General features: G+C 40.1%; 1 protein-coding gene across 2 annotated transcripts in view; it reads right to left on the bottom strand.

Annotated features, from left to right (window-relative positions):
• LOC138322737 (ras-GEF domain-containing family member 1B-like) overlaps nucleotides 1–23,480 on the bottom strand; it is a 118,263-nt gene extending 94,783 nt beyond the window's left edge. Inside the window, exon 1 of one of the 2 annotated variants that reach the window (XM_069266810.1) lies at nucleotides 22,863–23,480. In XM_069266810.1, coding sequence (XP_069122911.1) covers nucleotides 22,863–22,955 — 93 coding nt within the window. In that variant the 5' untranslated portion in view covers nucleotides 22,956–23,480. The remainder of the gene's footprint in view (nucleotides 1–22,862) is intronic. The other variant, XM_069266811.1, reaches the window with a different exon arrangement.
• Nucleotides 23,481–24,953: the final 1,473 nt, after the last annotated feature.

The raw sequence follows: 24,953 nt of genomic DNA, 5'->3' as shown, positions 1-24,953 counted from the left end.
TAGAAGATGAAATTCAAATGTACAAGAAAGCAACAGGAACATACAATATTCTCGTAATGATACAGTGGCGTGTTGATCTCGATGATGAGTGCTACGATCGTGAGCGATATCTAAAGTATTCTTCGTTTACAGGTTACATCAAAACACAGTCGTTGGCGAGTGAATTTTAAAGAGTTCAACGCAATCGAGGGATATCCAAATCGTTCTTTGCTGAAAGCAAGCATGGAGAGTTCCTTGTTTGGTGATTGTAATTCAAGGAGTCGGCAAGGAATGTCCTAAGGATTCTTCGTTGACGATTGGAATTTAGATTCCTTTGCTGAAGAGCGAAATTCAAAGAGTCCTTCATTGACAAGCGCTATCCAAATAGATTTTCTTTGGCGAGAAATATCCAATTATAGTGCGTGTGTGAAGTTTTGTAGGGATGCTGTCGTTTATTGGTATCGTGTCTCTTTGTTGGTCCTGCGAGTAGTGCGTTAGAATTGTACCTGCTACCCCTATGACATATCGTGAAAGGTGAGTTAATTAAGGACAATTTTTCGTCTTCCTTCTTCCTTACGTCTCCCTTGACACCACCTCACTTCAGGTTTTGTCCCCTCACCACCACACTTTTCTGCGTCTGCTTAGTGATCAAGGAGTAAGGCGACTGCTTTGCCCGTTGTCAGTATAATGTGACCGGATGGAGTTTGCTTCGTTGTGTGTCTCTGGTATGATTTAGTGGGATATCACTATAAAAAAGGACAAGAGTTCCACTATCTATTACAAAAGGACACAACCCTACCATACTGTAGGCTCGCACGTCACACACACAGTATACCGCATTAATGAGAGGACGTCCTTAGCTGTTTGGATTATTATACTTACGTCCTGTGAGCAGTCATGTAAGGACGGCCTCCCTTGTATGTGGTGTGTTGTGTGTGTAACGTCCTATTACGTCCTATGAGCAGTCATGTTAGGACGGCCTCCCTTGTATGTGGCGTGTTGCGTGTGTAACGTCCTATTACGTCCTATGAGTAGTCATGTTGGGACGGCCTCCCTTGTATGTGGTGTGTTGTGTGTGTAACGTCCTATTACGTCCTATGAGCAGTCATGTTAGGACGGCCTCCCTTGTATGTGGCGTGTTGCGTGTGTAACGTCCTATTACGTCCTATGAGTAGTCATGTTAGGACGGCCTCCCTTGTATGTGGTGTGTTGTGTGTGTAACGTCCTATTACGTCCAATGAGTAGTCATGTTGGGACGGCCTCCCTTGTATGTGGTGTGTTGTGTGTGCAACGTCCTATGAGCAGTCATGTAAGGACGGCATCCCTTGTATGTGGTGTGTTGTGTGTGTAACGTCCTATTACGTCCTATGAGCAGTCATGTTAGGACGGCCTCCCTTGTATGTGGCGTGTTGCGTGTGTAACGTCCTATTACGTCCTATGAGTAGTCATGTTGGGACGGCCTCCCTTGTATGTGGTGTGTTGTGTGTGCAACGTCCTATTACGTCCTATGAGCAGTCATGTTAGGACGGCCTCCCGTGTATGTGGTGTGTTGTGTGTGTAACGTCCTATTACGTCCTATGAGTAGTCATGTTGGGACGGCCTCCCTTGTATGTGGTGTGTTGTGTGTGTAACGTCCTATTACGTCCTATGAGCAGTCATGTTAGGACGGCCTCCCTTGTATGTGGTGTGTTGTGTGTGTAACGTCCTATTACGTCCTGTGTGCAGTCATGTTAGGACGGCCTCCCGTGTATGTGGTGTGTTGTGTGTGTAACGTCCTATTACGTCCTATGAGCAGTCATGTTGGGACGGCCTCCCTTGTATGTGGTGTGTTGTGTATGTAACGTCCTATTACGTCCTATGAGCAGTCATGTTAGGACGACCTCCCTTGTATGTGGTATTTTGTGTGTGTAACGTCCTATTACGTCCTATGAGCAGTCATGTTATGACGGCCTCCCTTGTATGTGGTGTGTTGTGTGTGTAACGTCCTATTACGTCCTATGAGCAGTCATGTTAGGACGGCCTCCCTTGTATGTGGTATTTTGTGTGTGTAACGTCCTATTACGTCCTATGAGCAGTCATGTTAGGACGGCCTCCCGTGTATGTGGTGTGTTGTGTGTGTAACGTCCTATTACGTCCTATGAGCAGTCATGTTAGGACGGCCTCCCTTGTATGTGGTATTTTGTGTGTGTAACGTCCTATTACGTCCTATGAGCAGTCATGTTAGGACGGCCTCCCTTGTATGTGGTGTGTTGTGTGTGTAACGTCCTATTACGTCCTATGAGTAGTCATGTTGGGACGGCCTCCCTTGTATGTGGTGTGTTGTGTGTGTAACGTCCTATTACGTCCTATGAGCAGTCATGTTAGGACGGCCTCCCTTGTATGTGGTATTTTGTGTGTGTAACGTCCTATTACGTCCTATGAGTAGTCATGTTGGGACGGCCTCCCTTGTATGTGGTGTGTTGTGTGTGTAACGTCCTATTACGTCCTGTGTGCAGTCATGTTAGGACGGCCTCCCGTGTATGTGGTGTGTTGTGTGTGTGTAACGTCCTATTACGTCCTATGAATAGTCATATTGGGACGGCCTCCCTTGTATGTGGTGTGTTGTGTGTGTAACGTCCTATTACGTCCTATGAGCAGTCATGTTAGGACGGCCTCCCTTGTATGTGGTATTTTGTGTGTGTAACGTCATATTACGTCCTATGAGCAGTCATGTTAGGACGGCCTCCTTTGTATGTGGTGTGTTGTGTGTGTAACGTCCTATTACGTCCTATGAGCAGTCATGTTAGGACGGCCTCCCTTGTATGTGGTATTTTGTGTGTGTAACGTCCTATTACGTCCTATGAGCAGTCATGTTAGGACGGCCTCCCGTGTATGTGGTGTGTTGTGTGTGTAACGTCCTATGAGCAGTCATGTTAGGACGGCCTCCCTTGTATGTGGTATTTTGTGTGTGTAACGTCCTATTACGTCCTATGAGCAGTCATGTTAGGACGGCCTCCCTTGTATGTGGTGTGTTGTGTGTGTAACGTCCTATTACGTCCTATGAGTAGTAATGTTGGGACGGCCTCCCTTGTATGTGGTGTGTTGTGTGTGTAACGTCCTATTACGTCCTATGAGCAGTCATGTTAGGACGGCCTCCCTTGTATGTGGTGTGTTGTGTGTGTAACGTCCTATTACGTCCTATGAGTAGTCATGTTGGGACGGCCTCCCTTGTATGTGGTGTGTTGTGTGTGTAACGTCCTATTACGTCCTGTGTGCAGTCATGTTAGGACGGCCTCCCGTGTATGTGGTGTGTTGTGTGTGTAACGTCCTATTACGTCCTATGAATAGTCATATTGGGACGGCCTCCCTTGTATGTGGTGTGTTGTGTGTGTAACGTCCTATTACGTCCTATGAGCAGTCATGTTAGGACGGCCTCCCTTGTATGTGGTATTTTGTGTGTGTAACGTCATATTACGTCCTATGAGCAGTCATGTTAGGACGGCCTCCTTTGTATGTGGTGTGTTGTGTGTGTAACGTCCTATTACGTCCTATGAGCAGTCATGTTAGGACGGCCTCCCTTGTATGTGGTATTTTGTGTGTGTAACGTCCTATTACGTCCTATGAGCAGTCATGTTAGGACGGCCTCCCGTGTATGTGGTGTGTTGTGTGTGTAACGTCCTATTACGTCCTATGAGCAGTCATGTTAGGACGGTCTCCCTTGTATGTGGTGTGTTGTGTGTGTAACGTCCTATTACGGCCTATGAGTAGTCATGTTGGGACGGCCTCCCTTGTGTGTTGTGTGTGTAACGTCCTATTACGTCCTATGAGCAGTCATATTAGGACGGCCTCTCTTTTATGTGGTGTGTTGTGTGTGTAACGTCCTATTACGTCCTGTGTGCAGTCATGTTAGGACGGCCTCCCTTGTATGTGGTATTTTGTGTGTGTAATGTCCTATTACGTCCTGTGTGCAGTCATGTAAGGACGGCCTCCCTTGTATGTGGTGTGTTGTGTGTGTAACGTCCTATTACGTCCTATGAGCAGTCATGTTAGGACGGCCTCCCTTGTATGTGGTATTTTGTGTGTGTAACGTCCTATTACGTCCTGTGTGCAGTCATGTTAGGACGGCCTCCCGTGTATGTGTTGTGTTGTGTGTGTAACGTCCTATTACGTCCTGTGTGCAGTCATGTAAGGACGGCCTCCCGTGTATGTGGTGTGTTGTGTGTGTAACGTCCTATTACGTCCTATGAGCAGTCATGTTAGGTCGGCCTCCCGTGTATGTGGTGTGTTGTATGTGTAACGTCCTATTACGTCCTATGAGCAGTCATGTTAGGACGGCATCCCTTGTATGTGGTATTTTGTGTGTGTAACGTCCTATTACGTCCTGTGTGCAGTCATGTTAGGACGGCCTCCCGTGTATGTGGTGTGTTGTGTGTGTAACGTCCTATTACGTCCTATGAGCAGTCATGTTAGGTCGGCCTCCCGTGTATGTGGTGTGTTGTATGTGTAACGTCCTATTACGTCCTATGAGCAGTCATGTTAGGACGGCCTCCCTTGTATGTGGTGTGTTGTGTGTGTAACGTCCTATTACGTCCTGTGTGCAGTCATGTAAGGACGGCCTCCCTTGTATGTGGTATTTTGTGTGTGTAACGTCCTATTACGTCCTATGAGCAGTCATGTAAGGACGGCCTCCCGTGTATGTGCTGTCTGGCGTGTGTGAAGTGTCGGTGTGTGTTTTGGGAGACTGAGGTATAAATGACACTGGTTTTATATGATAACAAACAGCCAAGTGTCTCCTTGTAATATTTGAACTAATTGCCTTTTATATTACTATACCACTGAAGCCTGCCACCAAAGACACCAAACAACAAGCTATACCCTGTCACATTACATTGATAACTGCTACACTAGTCCTCCCACAAGGTCAAGGCGTTGTCAAGAGAGACAGAGAAAACATATTATCCCAATTTTAGTCGCCTTTCATATAATGGGACAGAAGATACAATTCCAATGCACTATCTGCAGGGCAAACAATAATAACAGACCGTCGACATGTATGTTTTGAAAGAAAAATTCGCAAAATTATATATATCCTACTTATTTAATCAATAAATCAACATTCCTATGATAAAATCATCCTTGGAGAAAAAAAAATTAACATCACAATGTCATATTTGACTAAGAGCCTAGAATCTTCAAACGATCTCAATTACTTTTGTAAACGATAATTCGTTGGAAGAATATGTTTTCCATGAGTCTTGCTGTGAGCATTCTCATATGGTATACATGTTAGTGACACTTAAATAATCTAAAGTCCATTTCTAATATGAACTGTTCATTTATCAAACCAATTATAAGTAAACTGCAAAGGTAATGAAATCAGTGAATGGTATCCCTCATCACTGTTAATTTTCGTTATTAATTTCCTGCATTAGCACCTGGTACACGGGACAAGGCTAATCAGGCCAAACCAGGTGTAAATCCATGTCGATTCTTTGTGGTTACTTGAAAAGAATCGAAAGCCAATTACTGACAGCAGTAATGATAGGCACAACAGTTCGGAGATGGCATTTTTGCTAAAACGCGAGTTTTTCCAGCGATTTTATTGACTTTTTGAAATTTATTTAGGGTATATAGTCTAATTTTAAACCCTTCTAATCAGAGAACAATCAAGATAATAAATGGATGTATTATTAGTATTATATATTGAAGGACGGCTTCCAATGTATGCAAAGTGTCTGTGGATGTCTGTATATTTTGGGAGGCTGAGGAATACACGTGTTGTGGCTCCTTGTGATAGTGACACTCTTGTCCTTTTTATAGTGATATCTCACTAAAGCATGCCATCGAAGACACCGAAAACGAAAACGAGTTAATAAGAGGAGAAAAGAAAACAAATAGTCGCCTTTTTAACCTGCAGGGCAACTCGAAGTGTCAAAGAAACGCCATTATTTTATATCCACACATACAAACGTTTGAATATGAAGTAGCATTATGCAGATAAGCTTATACAATAAGTTTATACCCACAGGTTTTTCATAACAACTTTACATTTTTATAGTTTTATATTATTCTCGTCGTCAATATCATACATTGATGACAATTCATTTCAACTTAATACAACAGTTGCTGTTCTTTCTTAATATAAATAGTCACACGTGGTGAATAACTGGTAATGGATCAGTGATTGATTAACCATTACTTAAATGGAGAAAAATTAAAGTGAATAGTCGGGCAAAGAAAACCAGTCTAAATGCGTTCATCGGCCTTCCAAAAGTTCTCACATATTAATACGACGGTCAAGTTCTGCTTAGTTTCACAGTTCTGACCATTAAAGTAAAGAAAAGTTGAAAGCATTGAAAGCGAGGCTGCGTGGAAATGTAACCACGGACATAGTGAGCCGGGAGGACGTTTTAGAATTTCCATACTTTAAATTAATTTCTTCGTACGCAGACAGATTTTGACGAGAAATTTTATTTTTCCATTTCATAAGAAATTATACTGGATACATTCACACCATTTTTACCGACTTTAGCCATCCTTGCCCGACTGTACATTTTAACCAGAAACAAGGATCAACATTCGCGCGTAATAGGAGGCGACAGAGGAAGAACCGGAGCTGCCATTTAGTATCTCGTTACAAACACCTCATCATTACCGGTTCGAATTTAAATGTGTGAGAAATTAAGTGTTACTTTAACTTGGACATGAGTATAGGAGGTGATGGGGGTCCTCCCGCTATTCATTACTTTTAGTTCTGTGTGTGGACAGATCGTATCAAAGACCCCAAGGTCAGCCTATTGTTTTGATATCAATGGGTTCTGCGTGTAAACATGGATAAATTGTTCCAATCCCTACAGAAATCCGATCAGTCACGTCTCTCCAAATCCAATCGTCCTAACGAGAATCTATCATTATTGGATACAACTTTGATATATAAGATATCGCCTTCTCGTATCAATGTTTAACTTGTTCTAGAACAATACCGTGAGTGTGTAGGTCTGCCCAAGTCAATATCTTGTAGCATCTGCAAACCATTGCCGTGTTCCATCAACTATGACCGACATTACTATATCGATATTTCTTTGCCATCAACTGCCTGGGGATAGTGTTGACTTTTTAATGAATATATGTACATATCTATTAAAGAAGGAAAGCCATCATGTTATCTTCGCAAACCTCTTATCTCCGCCGGGTTTTTTTGGTTGTTGTTCGTTTCATATGAATTGGAAATGTTTACGATTAAGACATTGAACCGACATCAGGAAGAGTTTGATGTGTTATTTTTTACATATAACAACCTAACACAAGGAAGGACTCGCGTTTGATGTGTTTACAGATAGTTTACACGGGGCAAAGTTTCTATTCGTTATTGGTTGTTTGTAGGGTCCCCAATCACCGTGTGATGTCTAAGCCCGGGTTGATTTAGGCTAATATCATTTTAACGACAATTATCATCTATTGATAACATTGTTTTACGTAAAACTGATTTGACAGAAATCCATATTAAGAAATTTACTTAAACGCTTAGTAGCAAACGAGACCTTTCGATAGACCTGCTGATTATGACAATCTGGCTTTGTACAAAACTGTACAATCGCCATCTTAGTCGTCAACAATGACCCAATCTGTTAATGTTCACTATCACAAAATGTGATAAAACATACAACGTGTGAAAATGGATACTTATATATGATGGTTCAGATCCATAAAAGCACCAATATATAATGATATCTGAACCTCCCGAGACGTCTCACGTGACTGACATCGGTAATACCCGTGCAGATCAGAACAGTTCGAGACTTCCCAGCTGTTTAGACGGGTACACGTTAAAATAATAACTTTGCGAATAGGAACTTTACAAAAGTCGGTAAATATGGAATGTTTAAGACTGGAGAGGCGGAGAAAAATATGTAGAACAATTTAAATGTGTTTTTCTATGCCAAAAATAACGGCAAATCACAGACCATACAACTTTAATGGGACGATAAACGATTCAAATCAAATGAAATACAATAGTAGCTGATGGCTTCCTCGCTTGACAACAGATGGCGGTCAGTCACACGTCAGCGAGAGAAAAAAACAACGGTGAGACATACACCAGCATAGCAAAGAACAGACAAATACGTTTCTCCGTGAAACATTCAATGCTACTGCATTGGAGTGTTGAACCAATGACAAGTAACGCTACTTGTAACGTATCCATTAGATTTATACTTGTATTTTACTTGTGAAATACCTTTAGGTGCGATTGTTACTATTCAAAGGTAATTATAAAAATCAGCTGATACTGTGGTGACAATGTGCTCGTGACTGACCTTGTCCTTTTGTTTACACTTCAAAATGCGCATTTTGATTTACGTATTGTTTCCAACTAACAGCCCCGTGACAACACCCATCAATCCATATATATACGACATACGGGCACAAACTGGAACCCACATTGTTTTAGGTTTTCCAGAACTCTCACTTTGCGAAGACAATAAATATTCATTGTCACGTAACAAACTGTCTTTGCCACCCTATCTATCACAGAGGTCACCTAGACCTATCGTACTACGGTCGTACAAAGACAGGGCTTAAATCAGTTTCCTTGTTCCCAAGTCTTATCGATCATCGGTCGCGTGATTAATATTTAGACAAACAGTTTCATTTAACATCAACAGCTTCAATGTTAAATACCAAATAAAGTTTAAATATAATCACCAGAGAGTCAAAGATAAATGAACGCTTCGGCATTATGGAGAAATCATTATCTGTATCAAAATAGCTGAAATGTCCAATCGGACTAAAAGTAATACCTTATTTATCGGCTTCTACATGTTGCGTCTGCGAGTTCACAGAACAGTGATAATTGATTGTGATTGCGGTATTAGTTGAAAATGCATCATGCATCATGTGTGTATTTTACGTTTACATAACAGACGTTGACATGCAAACAGGCTGTATTTATTGCGAGGTTTGTCAGAAGCCATTACGAACTCACTTCTAAGGGTCAGGCGGAGTACAACCTACATATGTATCTGTACATGGCAATCAACCATAGACGCATTTGAAATTAAACATTGGCTGTAATTGTTTTTGAATGATTATATTTCTGTTGCAACTAGATCTATTGGTATTTTCCTTTTCCCATGCATGTGACATTAGCTTAGTTTCGTTGCCTACACGTGGCTGGGTCACCTTATACACATGTGTTGGAAGGTACAGAGGACTGGGTAGTACAGGACTGGGTAGTACAGGACTGGGTAGTTTTTAGACAGGACAAGTTACTAAGTCCATTGCGATGGGATAACCATTATAATCACAAGCAGCATCATGACGGTTCTAATACAAAGCAATCGTCACAGATTTGGAACACTCAGAAAAACTTATTCAAACAAAGGACATTTCAAGCCATCTATTCAAACACTGCTAACAATAATAGTCGCCATGCCGTAAACAAATCCTGGAATTTCGGATTTGAAACCGAGGAAGCTGTTTGTATTTGATGCCGGATGTAACCAGAAGTCCTGTGGCGGATGTAACAGGAAGTTCCACAGACATGGGACGTGCCTGAGCAGACGACAGTAAAAATCGCTTAACGCCATTGAAGAATGGACTCCAGAGACATACCAGCGATGTCACTTCCGCTGTAAGAGTGAGTTACGGAGCTGCTGTAACGTCATCTGTTGTATAATCGCAGATATAACGGATAGTTTTAAAATCAATTTACGGTTAACATCGTGATCCATTCCAATCCAATGTGCATTCTTGCAATGAAACTGTTTCCCAGACACATCCAACGTTGACCTTGTGCGACCTGTTACAGTCGACTTGTCCTGTTATGGTTGTTGCCCGAATTCTCGGTCATCACAGCAATGCCATAACTCACAGTGTTAAGTTTAAGGCGCGCTCTTCGAGTGCTTCCCGATGGAAATAGCTATATTCCAACCAGCACTCACGATGGTCAGACAGAAAGCAATACTTGTCGAATTTGGCCATGCGGGTTGAATACTGATAACTTTGTGGTGATGTATACGGCAGATGGAGGTCTCTTATAGTGGAACAGTCTCGTCAGAAAAGGAGATAATAAAATATAATCAAATTTGGTTCGCCGGTCATCCGTCTCAGCATTCATGTGAAAAATAAGATATATGCGTGTGTACTCCGGACAAAGGTCATTAATACAGAAGGTCATAAATACAGACTGAAATATCGACATTACAATAGGTCAGACGGCTAGCTATTTTGAGGTTCACTATTTTGAAAGTATAATGGGTAGACCTTATGGACCTGTCGGAGCACAGAAAAGAGTGGCGCCACGATACCTTCTGATACCTTTTATATATTAAGTCTATGGTACAGTATACGGACCAACTGTTTTGTTTATTCATGTATCCTAGACCCCAAATTGACGCAAGGTGCTCGCAGTAACTGTCAATACATATAATATGCAATTGTATAATATACCAATAACACTTGAAGCCAATAATTGTGAATAGATGATGTTAGCGTCATTTCCATGGAGTAAACACACAGCTTGCTTCATCTTAGTACAGGTGTAAATCTAGATTTCAGTAAGAATCAGCACGTTGTTAACTCTTTGGATTGGTCGGACAGATTGACAAAGTTCTAAACAATGAAATGGTTTGGATGTACCTGGCCATACATTAGAGCACATGTAGATATTGGAATGTAGTTATTTTTATTTCTGTAGAACAACCTCCTTTGATGTCTTTACTTCAGAGAATATCGGTGTAAAAGGTTCTTGTAATTAGGGCTCTGAGAAAGTGACATGCAAGAACACGTAACCGCCAACGAAGTCTTCAACTCTATGTTTACTCTATAATCCGGTTAATACAAGACGATCTATAGTTTTGGTAGTCTGTTTGTACAAGGGACTCCATGTTCTATAGAAAAACAGGGAAATTACGTCTATACTTGAAAGTAAAGTAATCAAAATTGCCAGATAAAAAACCAACAGCAAACCAAAGTACAGTTGTTCACAAGAGCTCTAATCTGTCGAACAGGATATCATTGTTTTATATTTAATCAGATAGACCATAGATACTAGTTCTGACTGTTATTGAAGGGGTTATACACAACACGGTTCCCGAGATGGAATCACGCCTTCCTACATGCAACACCAATTTAGTTATTTTTTTAATTTATGTTTTATTTCTTTTTCATGTGCAATAAACAATAAAACTATAAGTACCTAAATACTTTCATTCTTATTCACAATCAATATCACTATCACACTCATTCTCAAAACATCTTACTCATATCATCTTTATTATCATCGTCATCATCATCAACATCATCACCACCACCATCATTTTTATCATCATCTTCATCATCTTCACCACCACCACCACCATCATCATCATCCTCATCATAATCACCATCGTATTTTAGTTCGCATGCAAGCTCGGTTAAATGGGCCAAAGTCTCGCAAGCTCAGTTCGATGTGCCAAAGTCTCGCAAGCTCAGTTCGATGAGCCAAAGTTTGCTCAAAGTCTCGCAAGCTCGATTCAATGGCCAATCGCGCAAGCTCGGTTCAATGGACCAAAGCATCTCAAACTCGGTTCAATGAGCTTAAGTCTCGTTAGCTCAGTTCGATGGGCAAAAGTCTCGCAAGCTCGATTTAACGACCAAAGTCTCGCAAGCTCAATTTAATGGCCAAAGTCTTGCAATCTCGGTGCAATGAACCAAAGCATCACAAACCCAGTTCAATGGGCCAAAGTCTCGCAAATTCGGTACAAGGTGCCAGAGCATCGCAAACTCGTTTCAATGAGCCAAAGTCTCGCTAGCTCGGTGCAATGGACCAAAGCATCACAAACCCAGTTCAATGGGCCAAAGTCACGTAAACTCGGTGCTATTGGCCAAAGCATCGCAAACTCGATTCAATGAGCCAAAGTCTCGCAAGCTCGGTGCAATGGACCAAAGCATCACAAACCCAGTTCAATTGGCCAAAGTCACGTAAACTCGGTACAATGGGCCAAAGCATCGCAAACTCGGTACAATGAGCCAAAGTCTTGCAAACTCGGCGCAATGGGCCAAAGTCTCGCAAGCTCGGCGCAATGGTCCAAAGTCTCGCAAGTTCGGTGCAATGAGTCATGCTCATTTAAAAAAAAGCTAAAATTGTTAAAAGCGAAACACATTAATAGTTCTAGCACTTTTTCTTGTCAGGTTATAAGTGGGCCATGTAGTTTCGTTTTAGTGTTCGTTGATCGTTGTCAACAAAGACTTGTGGTAAGTAGCCTTGATCGCAAAAAGGCAATAGTACCTGCTGATGCAAACATCCATGCTGGATGACCTGTTTCCAGAACTGATAAGAAATTCGGTCAAAAAGTTCTCATTATAAACCTGTACAAACATACTCAAAGAATGTCTAAAATAATTGTATAATCTACGACTGACGTGACTTTGGAATTTTAAGATAACAATTAAACACTCTCTTGGTTCATCGATCCGGATTTTGTTTGTGAAGAAGTTAGTCAAACAGGGAATCTCGTTACGATATTCAAATTATTCAGAATGACGGTAATACAATCACAAGGTTGGGTTTCTGGTTGACTGACCAACACATGGAATGCTGTCGTCACTTTCTGGCTTGTATTGTTGGTAGACCAGAGAATAGAACCACTACTAATGGTGTAAGTGTATACTGATTAATGTAATACGCTGACATTTACCAAACATGCTTGATATTATTCAGGTTTATAAATGAAAACAGAAAAATACACATTGTTTCACGATGCTCTTCCAAGTGTTGGAAATCGTGATAGAATTGCACAGGAGGCGACTATTAGTAATATTGTAACTTGTATTCTTGACACCCTCGGTTTGCTCTTTTGAGTTCGTCCATTTTGAGAAATGGATCCCGGATCTGTCGACAGCAAAAGATAGTATCAGCTCCTGTTTACCGCTCAGTATAAAACAGTGGGCTCCTGTTTACCGCTCAGAATAAAACAGCGGGAAGACTTATTTGTCCGTCGTCAGTATGATTGTTTGGGGTGTTCATACTATTTTACAATATGCCTTAGTGAGTGTAGTCTTATAAAACATACTACAGTCTCCCAAAAGTACAGGTGTACTAGCATACGCATTGACCGTACATAACATGATCTTACTCATTAATTGAATGTTTTAAAGTCAGTATAAAACCATCGTACGGAATGAGGGAACAGTTACGGGAATTTCCTTATGTGATAAACCAAGATAGGTCAGCTTACAAAACAATGAAAATAACTATACTTCGGGTCTTACATGATGAAGCAAGCACATATAAGATTATTACATATCTTTTTTATTGAATGTATGAGAAAATATCCTACCCGTCTCACAATCGTGAACAATAAAACATTTCACCATGATAAATCAAGTTATCAACCATTCCATTCCTTACATATAAGAACTCTAGACATCTATGATATGATTGAATATAATGTTGTGTTCACGTGCACCACTCCCGGGGGTGTCGGGTTTACACGTCAGGCGTAAAGAAAACTACATCCTGAAATAAGCATTTGTCCGTATCCGGATTCCGTACCGATGTTAGAACATCACGGCCGTATCTGGTGTTAGATTTCAATCAGACAGCTAAGTAGGCTGTAAAATTTTGTGTAATTTTCAAATCAGAAAAAAATAATGGAACGCAAGATTATCATGTGCGATACGGCCACGTTCTAATTATAAAACGTGGTTTCACATGCACATTAAACTGAAACTTATACTAATTAAATTCGACAACATGGACATAATATACCACGGGCATGCTCTTTGGAAACTAACCACAAAACCTTTTAGGAATTAGGTAAGTGTTATTAAAGCTAAATGTTTATTTAGATAAGCTAACCCGACCATCTATTGGCATCAATGGTGCTTATTGGGAAGCCGTCCAATACCGCCGGAAATAGAGGAGAAACCTTGTTACGACGTTTAGTAGGATAATTACAAAACCCAAATCACAAATAAACCTAATTTATCGACAAGGATGCAGACTTCAAAACGTAGCGGCATGTAATAAGCTCTTCTTTCCGTTTCGCATGTTAATGCGCATGCGTGTAATAATGACGTAATTACAGAATTTAGTCCCACAGCAGTACTGAAATTAAGCTCTAAAAATAGTTCCAAAAAGACAGATTCTTTTTATCAAGTCAAATATCATTTGAATATCAGTTGGATATTCTCAAATGTGATTACCATCGTCACATTTTATATCTTTATATCAAACGAATCGATGTGGCGAGACTGTTGGCTTGGTGTAAGAAATCATCTTTAAAAATCGTTTTACATTCATTTTCATTGAGAGTTACATGCATTGGGTATTTAAACAGAATTTTAATGAGGTATTTAACAGAATTTATTTTCCTTGATATCATCAAAACCTATTCAAAATTAAGAAAAATTAAAACCTTAAGTGTATTTTGGAAATCATGTGCAAGTTTTGTGATTGTATTTACAGAAATAGGACATTTTGGCTGGTCATCACGAGGCTTACCGAGTGCTGAGAATGTCGGTTCAGAGTTTAAAGGTCTAGATTTGTAGGAACATCAAACGTCTAAATAATATCGCCCTAGAAGCGTCCAAAAAAGGTTATTATATGATGTATTCAAACGATTTTTCAATGCAGGTATGTGTGATGTTTGTAGACTAATTCCGAAGACAACCCACAATGAGGACAAACAAAATGTAGCGAGACTAATTCCGAAGACATGGAACCCACAATGAGGACAAACAAAATGTAGTGAGACTAATTCCGAAGACATGGAACCCACAATGAGGACAAACAAAATGTAGTGAGACTAATTCCGAAAACATGGAACCCACAATGAGGACAAACAAAATGTAGTGAGACTAATTCCGAAGACATGGAACCCACAATGAGGACAAACAATATGTAGTGAGACTAATTCCGAAGACATGGAACCCACAATGAGGACAAACAAAATGTAGTGAGACTAATTCCGAAAACATGGAACCCACAATGAGGACAAACAAAATGTAGTGAGACTAATTCCGAAGACATGAAACCCACAATGAGGACAAACAAAATGTAGTGAGACTAATTCCGAAGACATGGAACCCACAATGAGGACAAACAAAATGTAGTGAGACTAATTCCGAAGACATGAAACCCACAATGAGGACAAACAAAATGTAGTGAGACTAATTCCGAAGACATGAAACCCACAATGAGGACAAACAAAATGTAGTGAGACTAATTCCGAAGACATGGAACCCACAATGAGGACAAACAAAATGTAGTGAGACTAATTCCGAAGACATGGAACCCACAATGAGGACAAACAAAATGTAGTGAGACTAATTCCGAAGACATGAAACCCACAATGAGGACAAACAAAATGTAGTGAGACTAATTCCGAAGACAACCCACAATGAGGACAAACAAAATGTAGTGAGACTAATTCCGAAGACATGGAACCCACAATGTAGTGAGACTAATTCCGAAGACAACCCACAATGAGGACAAACAAAATGTAGTGAGACTAATTCCGAAGACAACCCACAATGAGGACAAACAAAATGTAGTGAGACTAATTCCGAAGACAACCCACAATGAGGACAAACAAAATGTAGTGAGACTAATTCCGAAGACAACCCACAATGAGGACAAACAAAATGTAGTGAGACTAATTCCGAAGACAACCCACAATGAGGACAAACAAAATGTAGTGAGACTAATTCCGAAGACATGAAACCCACAATGAGGACAAACAAAATGTAGTGAGACTAATTCCGAAGACATGGAACCCACAATGAGGACAAACAAAATGTAGTGAGACTAATTCCGAAGACATGGAACCCACAATGAGGACAAACAAAATGTAGTGAGACTAATTCCGAAGACATGAAACCCACAATGAGGACAAACAAAATGTAGTGAGACTAATTCCGAAGACATGGAACCCACAATGAGGACAAACAAAATGTAGTGAGACTAATTCCGAAGACATGAAACCCACAATGAGGACAAACAAAATGTAGTGAGACTAATTCCGAAGACATGAAACCCACAATGAGGACAAACAAAATGTAGTGAGACTAATTCCGAAGACAACCCACAATGAGGACAAACAAAATGTAGTGAGACTAATTCCGAAGACATGAAACCCACAATGAGGACAAACAAAATGTAGTGAGACTAATTCCGAAGACAACCCACAATGAGGACAAACAAAATGTAGTGAGACTAATTCCGAAAACACGAAACCCACAATAAGGACAAACAAAATGTAGTGAGACTAATTCCGAAAACATGAAACCCACAATGAGGACAAACAAAATGTAGTGAGACTAATTCCGAAGACATGAAACCCACAATGAGGACAAACAAAATGTAGTGAGACTAATTCCGAAGACATGAAACCCACAATGAGGACAAACAAAATGTAGTGAGACTAATTCCGAAGACATGAAACCCACAATGAGGACAAACAAAATGTAGTGAGACTAATTCCGAAGACAACCCACAATGTGGACAAACAAAATGTAGTGAGACTAATTCCGAAAACATGAAACCCACAATAAGGAAAAACAAAATGTAGTGAGACTAATTCCGAAGACATGAAACCCACAATAAGGACAAACAAAATGTAGTGAGACAAATTCCGAATACATGAAACCCACAATAAGGACAAACAAAATGTAGTGAGACTAATTCCGAAAACATGAAACCCACAATGAGGACAAACAAAATGTAGTGAGACTAATTCCGAAGACATGAAACCCACAATGAGGACAAACAAAATGTAGTGAGACTAATTCCGAAGACAACCCACAATGTGGACAAACAAAATGTAGTGAGACTAATTCCGAAGACATGAAACCACCAATGAGGACAAACAAAATGTAGTGAGACTAATTCCGAAGACATGGAACCCACAATGAGGACAAACAAAATGTAGTGAGACTTATTCCGAAGACATGGAACCCACAATGGGGACAAACAAAATGTAGTGAGACTAATTCCGAAGACAACCCACAATGAGGACAAACAAAATGTAGTGAGACTTATTCCGAAGACATGGAACCCATAATGGGGACAAACAAAATGTAGTGAGACTAATTCCGAAGACATGAAACCCACAATGAGGACAAACAAAATGTAGTGAGACTTATTCCGAAGACAACCCACAATGAGGACAAACAAAATGTAGTGAGACTAATTCCGAAGACATGGAACCCACAATGAGGACAAACAAAATGTAGTGAGACTAATTCCGAAGACAACCCACAATGAGGACAAACAAAATGTAGTGAGACTAATTCCGAAGACATGAAACCCACAATGAGGACAAACAAAATGTAGTGAGACTAATTCCGAAGACAACCCACAATGAGGACAAACAAAATGTAGTGAGACTAATTCCGAATACATGAAACCCACAATGAGGACAAACAAAATGTAGTGAGACTAATTCCGAATACATGAAACCCACAATGAGGACAAACAAAATGTAGTGAGACTAATTCCGAAGACAACCCACAATGAGGACAAACAAAATGTAGTGAGACTAATTCCGAAGACAACCCACAATGAGGACAAACAAAATGTAGTGAGACTAATTCCGAAGACATGAAACCCACAATGAGGACAAACAAAATGTAGTGAGACTAATTCCGAAGACAACCCACAATGAGGACAAACAAAATGTAGTGAGACTACGAGAGAACCGTCTAACACACGAGATACATGGGAATACAAAATAAACTCTTTTTGAGGTTAATTAAACTGGATAAAGTTAAATCAGGTCGGAGTTTGGTTAAAATGTTTTATCTAATGTAGCAAATTGTCATTCGCATTTTCTGACGACAAACTTCGAAATAGTAATTATTATCCGTGAGCATCGCCGGCAATATTCCAAAAATGCGGCGTATTGCCAAAATGACAGACAATACTAAGGCTACAATTCCTTTTTCAAAATATAAAGTAATGAAACCAGAGCATCTCGATTACGTGCGGCTAATAACTGTATACCTAGGTGTAACTAGGCGCGATCTGACGCCGGTAAAATGTCAACATTCAATGGCATTTAAAGCAAAGTCACTGCGCTCTTCAAGTCGAGATTATCAAGCCTGTATAAAGGTCTACGTGGCTTTTTATATTTACAGATGAATGGTTACTCTTGGTTATCGACATGTGCATATAACGGCCAATTTTAGTGGGTGTTTATCGTACGCCAATTTCAAAACAAATACAAAAAAAACTACAGTAGAACTTATTATTGGATAAGATTTGATATGGTATCGGGTAAATATCGATGTAGATTATAGCACAGTTGCTGTGTATAACGGTCTCTGGTTAATCGAAAGTCATACATTTTAATCTGATGAATACAATATCATTGCCTGTTTATGATCACAAAGTGCATGCATTGATGGCCTTTGGAATGTAATGTCTGATCTGCTTAGGTCACTTTGGGCTAATACTAGACTTCTATTTTAACATAATTATTCATTCAGAGCCCGGGTTCGAATCCTGGTCTGGCCATGTATTTACCCACTCCTATATCTGGTGCCGTGAACAAACTCTGTTCCAAGCACTGGTGGGGATACCTGAACCTGGGTTATGTGTTCAGTCTTCCGGGTGAAAACTTGAAATGGGAGGGAATTAAATAAAGTAACGGTTTTTGATCGGGTTTGATCACATGCGACCAGGTAGTTCAAATAGAAAGTATCTGTCTTGTGGTCGGAAGGTCCCGGGATCGAATCCCGGTATGGATGTGCGTTTTCTCTACTATAATATGAGATATAGACCAAAAGGCCTAATGATGTCAAATATTCCGACATATTACCACAAGCCCTCCACCTCTGGGATGCGGGTTCGAATCCCATGTGGGGCAGTTGCCAGGTACTGACCGCTGCTCGGTGGTTTTTCTCCGGGTACTCCGGCTTTCCTCCACCAACAAACCTGGCACGTCCTTATATGACCCTGACTGTTAATAGGACGTAAAAATAAAAAAAGGGAAAAAGGACCAAAGAGGTCTATTTTATTAGAGATAGAACAATATCTAAATACTGAATCCGGAAGTACATAAAAAACAAATAAAATTAGTATCGTTTCCCAGTCGTAAGTGGCGTCGATCACAATCTTAAATTAACCAATGGCTGTATGTAGTATATTACGTATGTCCAGTTTCCTCTTCACTGACCATTGTTTAGCTAGGTGTATGTCCAGTTTCCTCTTCACTGACCATTGTTAGGTGTATGTCCAGTTTCCTCTTCACTGACCATTGTTAGGTGTATGTCCAGTTTCCTCTTCACTGACCATTGTTAGGTGTATGTCCAGTTTCCTCTTCACTGACCATTGTTAGGTGTATGTCCAGTTTCCTCTTCACTGACCATTGTTTAGGTGTATGTCCAGTTTCCTCTTCACTGACCATTGTTTAGGTGTATGTCCAGTTTCCTCTTCACTGACCATTGTTTAGCTAGGTGTATGTCCAGTTTCCTCTTCACTGACCATTGTTTAGCTAGGTGTATGTCCAGTTTCCTCTTCACTGACCATTGTTTAGCTAGGTGTATGTCCAGTTTCCTCTTCACTGACCATTGTTTAGGTGTATGTCCAGTTTCCTCTTCACTGACCATTGTTAGGTGTATGTCCAGTTTCCTCTTCACTGACCATTGTTTAGGTGTATGTCCAGTTTCCTCTTCACTGACCATTGTTAGGTGTATGTCCAGTTTCCTCTTCACTGACCATTGTTTAGGTGTATGTCCAGTTCAGCATTTCCAGTTTCCTCTTCACTGACCATTGTTTAGGGTGTATGTCCAGTTTCCTCTTCACTGACCATTGTTTAGGTGTATGTCCAGTTTCCTCTTCACTGACCATTGTTTAGGTGTATGTCCAGTTTCCTCTTCACTGACCATTGTTTAGCTAGGTGTATGTCCAGTTTCCTCTTCACTGACCATTGTTTAGCTAGGTGTATGTCCAGTTTCCTCTTCACTGACCATTGTTTAGCTAGGTGTATGTCCAGTTTCCTCTTCACTGACCATTGTTTAGCTAGGTGTATGTCCAGTTTCCTCTTCACTGACCATTGTTTAGGTGTATGTCCAGTTTCCTCTTCACTGACCATTGTTTAGGTGTATGTCCAGTTTCCTCTTCACTGACCATTGTTTAGGTGTATGTCCAGTTTCCTCTTCACTGACCATTGTTTAGGTGTATGTCCAGTTTCCTCTTCACTGACCATTGTTAGGTGTATGTCCAGTTTCCTCTTCACTGACCATTGTTAGGTGTATGTCCAGTTTCCTCTTCACTGACCATTGTTTAGGTGTATGTCCAGTTTCCTCTTCACTGACCATTGTTTAGGTGTATGTCCAGTTTCCTCTTCACTGACCATTGTTTAGCTAGGTGTATGTCCAGTTTCCTCTTCACTGACCATTGTTAGGTGTATGTCCAGTTTCCTCTTCACTGACCATTGTTAGGTGTATGTCCAGTTTCCTCTTCACTGACCATTGTTAGGTGTATGTCCAGTTTCCTCTTCACTGACCATTGTTAGGTGTATGTCCAGTTTCCTCTTCACTGACCATTGTTTAGGTGTATGTCCAGTTTCCTCTTCACTGACCATTGTTAGGTGTATGTCCAGTTTCCTCTTCACTGACCATTGTTAGGTGTATGTCCAGTTTCCTCTTCACTGACCATTGTTAGGTGTATGTCCAGTTTCCTCTTCACTGACCATTGTTAGGTGTATGTCCAGTTTCCTCTTCACTGACCATTGTTTAGCTAGGTGTATGTCCAGTTTCCTCTTCACTGACCATTGTTTAGCTAGGTGTATGTCCAGTTTCCTCTTCACTGACCATTGTTTAGCTAGGTGTATGTCCAGTTTCCTCTTCACTGACCATTGTTTAGCTAGGTGTATGTCCAGTTTCCTCTTCACTGACCATTGTTTAGCTAGGTGTATGTCCAGTTTCCTCTTCACTGACCATTGTTTAGCTAGGTGTATGTCCAGTTTCCTCTTCACTGACCATTGTTTAGGTGTATGTCCAGTTTCCTCTTCACTGACCATTGTTTAGGTGTATGTCCAGTTTCCTCTTCACTGACCATTGTTTTAGCTTGACAACCACACAGTAAATATGGGACAAGGTCCAGTTTTATACCAGTCAAAATCTCACCACACACAACACAAGGGTTTATTTCACCAAGTTATAGACCCTTAAAATGGCTATGCATATCTCCACATAGAGCGTGTACAGACACTACATATCTACAACCACTGACTACATTAGTCAATACCACAAATCTAATTAACTTTACCTGACGTAATGCACACCTATCCTCAGACATTGGACATGTGTTTCGTTAAACCACATTTTAGAATATAAAAATTTAGTGTCGTCATAGTACACATTACACGGGACAGGCCATCTCTGGCATGTGGCTGTGACTCTGCACTTCAGAATCACAATACTGTGTGTCATCTTAACCCTGGACACATTGGACATGTGTATAATTAAATTGTTTTTTATAATGATGAAATTTTGTGTCGCCATATCCTCATAATATACAGACCCATTTACTCATCAATACAATGTGTACAGGCGGTTTTATCTACAGGTGTCAGAGATCGGCGATGGAGATTTTTATCTTAGTGAAAGTATTCTGTCCAGCCCTTGACACACGGACTCGGTTTTGTAGTGTTTAGTTATACAAGATAATCCCAAAGTGAGAAATCATTTACTTAAAACACTAAGCAGTTAAACTATACAAAGTTTTGTCTATCTAGAAAGTTTGAGAATATGTATTTTAATGTTGTGATTTACTGATTTAATTATTGATTCTAGCACTATCTGTCATGTTTGACCACAAGTTACATGATTTTGTCAGCTATCAAAAGGGGTTTCAATAAATTCAAAATGTATTTCATAACTTATGTGTTTTATTACTGAACTTCCCTGTGACGATGTACAAGCACCTGTTCCAATGCCTGATTCCACCCTAAGCTAAATACTTCATGTTAACTTGTTCCATGGTAACTTGTTCCCTGTCAGGGACCCGAACATTCTGTTAAGTTAGATTGTCCTTCCGTAACCTAACATGTAACAGTGTACTTATATAGGAACATATCACCATGTTATCTGTACATCAACCACAACTGCTTTACGTGTGCCTCACTAGGTCCTTTGATAACATTGTATGTCTGTATATTGAAATGTTATTTACAAGACGAGGCCGTGACATTTCCAAATTAATGCGAGGCATTTGAGGCATTGTAAAGGACAAAACCATGAGACTTTAACCAGGTGGCGGTTTTACCAGATGGTAGTTTTGTAGCCATAAATCATTATTAGCCAGTTAATAGTTGAGCTGGGCAGTGCCTACCTGTCATCGCTGTGGTCAGACATGTATCTTGTCATAACGATTATACATCTACTTATTACAAGGGCACTGGAGACCGACTTCCAACCTATACAATTGACTGGTAGTTGAGATCGAGTGTCGACTAACTCTTTTGTTTTGTCCTATAGATTGCATACCTTTCTTTGTCTATATCATGGCCCTTATAGCTTTATGTTAAGAAAACAATGAAATGACACTGAAGGATACATTTAGTTCTATACTGGTTCTTTATAGTTATACAGCGATCTTACAAACAGTTACGGCCCCCAGGTTTTATCTAGTCATTCATGATTACAGAGCTATAAACGATGTATATAAATATACAAAGTTATCAGCTATTGATCGTATCATTGAGTATCTATGTACGATACCGTCGGTTTCTTACCTGGGGTTAACGTCGTCAAATTAGCACAGCGATAACCTACAGACGATCCCAGGTACTTCATTACAGGTGTATATCAACACAAATCAGTTTATATTTGTTCTATGTATATAGAATATCACTCTAAAGACTTTATTTAAATAAACTCGACGATAAAATTTAATTATAGGTAGAAGTACATACCTCAAGTTGAACTCCAAATAGGTCCGCATTAGATTCATATTTGGTGGCACGATCAGATTCACTCGCATCACATATTATTTCCTTCTCTTCCATTTCTTCTCATTTCATTTTAAACTGCCATTGTAATGTGTCATCTCCGATAGATGATGTACTTCAAAGATCTGTTTAAATCCAGGTGAGTATACTAAACAAGCAATACACAACCTATTAAGTTACGTCAGAAGCGGCTCTTTTTGAATCGATAAAACACACAACAATGTTACATTCCAATATACACAGCAATGAAAACATTCTGACGTTTTAGCGCACAGCATCGTAAAGGATACACACACTAATGTACATCTATGTTGAGGATAGAGGCATTCCGTTTGGTATAATAACTATATCCCGAACGGTTCCGCTGCCTGTCTCGTCTGCTTGAGCTAGAGCGACGGCAGCTGTCGACTGGTCTAAGTTCGCTGAAGGATGATGCACGTTACAATGAACTGACAGCCGATTAGGTCGCTAGAGATAAAACAAATGATCTTGTCCGTGTATATCTCGCCTGACAGCGAGTTTCGTCTGTACTCGATACCTATACACAATCTAAACAGACCACGACACTTTTGTTTGTCCCTCACTACTCAAACCTGTCACCTTTTGTTTACAGTCAGGCTTGTTTGACTATTCAGAGGAAAAGCGTGCAGCCATTCTTAGGCCATGTACCGCCGATACTTCACAGCCTTTTTATAACCTTACGTGTACTTATATAGCGGGAAGTACAATATACCGTCTGCCTAAAGCTTACCTATGTTGTCAAAAGAGCAGTAACATGTTAAATAGAATGTGTTGTTTATGATATACACTTATGTAGATATCAATAATGCATATATCTATAAATTATTAATGGAATGCATTATCGGGCCATACACAGGCTCTAGACAATCCAATCAATACATGTAACACGCAAGGTGCGCTAACATACACGCGAGCCGTTAGATCTTTTTGTGCTAGACGCTCATGTTATCTTTTTTATCAGTCATGAAAGTTCAGAGAAGAAAAGAATAATTAGAATCAATAATAATAGACCCCGTTCGTCTATTTGCATGAAGAACTGTCATTATTTCTCCACCATACACCACATACATCACATGGCTTGCGACAGATGGTTTACTGTATTTCAAATAAATAATTTTATGAATTTCAATCGCTTATTATGACGTCATTGTCATTGTGACGTCACAATTGTCATGCTAGCGATCAAGGAAAACGGATGTTCAAATGGCTGTTCCATCCTTGACGATAACGAATGATTTATTCATTATAGATGCAAAATTCCTTGGTATGTCAACATAAAATTTTAACCAGATGTAAACAAGCATTGAACGTCTTTCAGTTGGCATTCATAGTCAGTACGAATGCCAACTGGACAGGGGCAAATCCAACATGAAGCGCTAGCGCTCTTCCTGCAATTTGCCTCTGTCCAGTTGGCTTTCGTACTGCACTGTACCCAACCGGATGTGGGTAACTGTAGTTACGCTCTACAAAAATGGTGACGGTGAGATTGGAGGTCAGATTTCGCATGCCCCAGTTTACGTAATTTGTGATGTTTTAAAGGTTTTTATTCGTGTCTCACGAATCATTTTTGTATTAAAATAAAATGTGAAGCGTAACGCATACGTAAATGACTATGAATAAGCAAAACAAGCCACCACAAAATTGACATTTAGTGGGTAACTGAAAGGTGGATAAATGACGAACATGGAGCGTAACTGACGAATTAGGCTTGGATCAACGAACCTATTATATTTATCTATTTTTCATTATTCATGCATACTTACGGCTTTTCACATATGGGTGAAAAGACCTGGGTTTTTTTGTTATGTTTTTTTTTATTATTATTCTGCAAAGAAACTTGTATACAAAGGATCTCCGAAATGGCAAGATATATATCAATGTTCATGTCACCATATTGTAGGGCATGAGTTGATGGTGAGACAGCAGGATTTTTATGTTGGTCGGACATTCAATATGGCCGATATGACCTCACTTCCGGTTTTAAACTTATGTCAATATCTCGTTGACGGCTTGACGCATTTCTTTCTGTTTTGG

Source organism: Argopecten irradians, chromosome 5 (assembly GCF_041381155.1).
Source record: "Argopecten irradians isolate NY chromosome 5, Ai_NY, whole genome shotgun sequence".
In the NCBI taxonomy this organism is placed as follows: domain Eukaryota; kingdom Metazoa; phylum Mollusca; class Bivalvia; order Pectinida; family Pectinidae; genus Argopecten; species Argopecten irradians.
Note: the sequence above shows the minus strand (reverse complement) of the source record. Positions and strands in the feature narration are given on the sequence as shown.